Source organism: Bipolaris victoriae (assembly GCF_000527765.1).
Source record: "Bipolaris victoriae FI3 unplaced genomic scaffold scaffold_495, whole genome shotgun sequence".
NCBI lineage: Eukaryota > Fungi > Ascomycota > Dothideomycetes > Pleosporales > Pleosporaceae > Bipolaris > Bipolaris victoriae.
In genome coordinates, this window is record NW_014574897.1 from 1 (window position 1) to 1,644 (window position 1,644).

The 1,644-nt window shown below is 47.8% G+C and overlaps 1 protein-coding gene across 1 annotated transcript; it reads right to left on the reverse strand.

Annotated features, from left to right (window-relative positions):
* Positions 1 to 442: 442 nt before the first annotated feature.
* Positions 443 to 1,021, reverse strand: COCVIDRAFT_117222 (hypothetical protein; the record flags this gene model as incomplete). Its single annotated transcript, XM_014694482.1, has 1 exon — positions 443 to 1,021. One exon carries the CDS (start codon positions 1,019 to 1,021, stop codon positions 443 to 445), a length of 579 nt encoding a protein of 192 aa, XP_014549968.1.
* Between the last annotated feature and the right edge of the window lie 623 nt (positions 1,022 to 1,644).

A 1,644-nucleotide genomic window follows, 5' to 3' on the forward strand; every position in this document is an offset into this window, starting at 1 on the left:
CAGCTTGCAGATTCTGAGCAGAAGTCCGTGATTTAAGTAAGCTGATTGGCCGGTCCCGGCACGCAGGGTGTCTCGTTACGCAGGGACGGACGTTAGAATAAGATAAGAGAGGTGCGTAAAGTTGGTAGGGTGCGCCGCTCGCTTGTACGCGCCGCTCGCTTGTAAAACACGATAATTAACGGGAAACTGACGAATTGTTGACATGTCTGGTAACTAGCTAGTTAGAAGCATAGGGCTTTCATAGTCGCGCATAGACTTTGAATATATGTGTCTGAGGAATGATGGCATGTTAATAGTACCCCAAGACAACATCTAGGAAGGAGTTTATGACACTTTGTTGATAACTAAATCCATTTCCGCAAAAGGCGCTTTTCGCCACACGTGGATAGACATTCACTTCAACTCCTGCTCCTAACTGCTTACAGCTTTTAACACTGAAACGCTACATCAAACGGTCAGCTTTGAGTTGTGGAACCTGACATGTACCAAAGCCCACTTCGGAAAGTGTAATGACGAGATCAGGATCTTGCGGGATCCGTGGGTCCATATATTCTAAGCAATGGAAGAAATGCTCGTCTTCGGTGAGATAGTTACTAGAAGAGATATATCTAACCTGCCTAGCAGCGTCCCAATACCTTCTGCGTAGCTGCCTAAATGTGTACTGGCAATGTACTATGTGGTACTCCATTGTTACCCAGTATTCGGTTTCTCCTTGCTTGGCAATGTCCAGGGTCATCTCTCGGGTGGCGTTTCTGTCGTACCAGCGTGTCCACCCGTGACTGATGAATTCATTGTCCATTTCGGCATCGTAGCAAGGAGCGGGCACCCAGCGAACATCTACAAGGCTATACACACAGCCTAGTGAACGGGCTTCATCTGGGGTTGAACCACAGTGGAGGACGTCGGGCAGGCTTGGGGGTCGGCTGAAGTAGACCAAGCCAGATGTAGTAAAGATTATGCCCAGTAGCCCCGCTATTGCTGACCACTTCCACAACCGATTCCCGAGAGTAGCCGTAGTCATTGTACACTCTGCAGGAATGGCGGCATGCTCATCATTCTTCTCGTCAGGCGACAGCAACATAGAATAGGCAAGAGGATTAGCCTTAGTTGAGTAGAGGTTGAAGAGTTTCCAGAGTGGAATCATGTCGAAAAATAGTTTCAATATAAACACATGGATAAGGACTGATAACTAGAAGAGAGAGTACAGGTAGATAGGACAAATTAGCGACAGTTAAGTCTAGTATGCTACATACTTGCCAAATTACGTTATGGGTTATACCTGCAGTTGATCATACGACGTTGCTAGATGATCACTTATCAAGCTATTCGGAACTTTTCGTGTCGGAAATAAATCAGACGCTATTCTATATTTGAACTAGTTAACGTAGTTTACAAGCGAGCGGCGCACCCCACCAACTTTGCGCACCTCTCTAAAGTCCGTCCCTGTGTGATGAAAACCCCCGTGTGCCGAAAATGACCAATCGGATCGTAAGGATCACGGACTTCACTACGACCCTCATGCTCCGATTGGTCATTTTCGGCACACGGGGGTTTTCGCCACACAGGGACGGAATTTAGACGTATAACGTGGTTCACAAGTGAGCGGCCCACCCAAGTAAGCGGCCCACGCCCCACCAGCGCGTC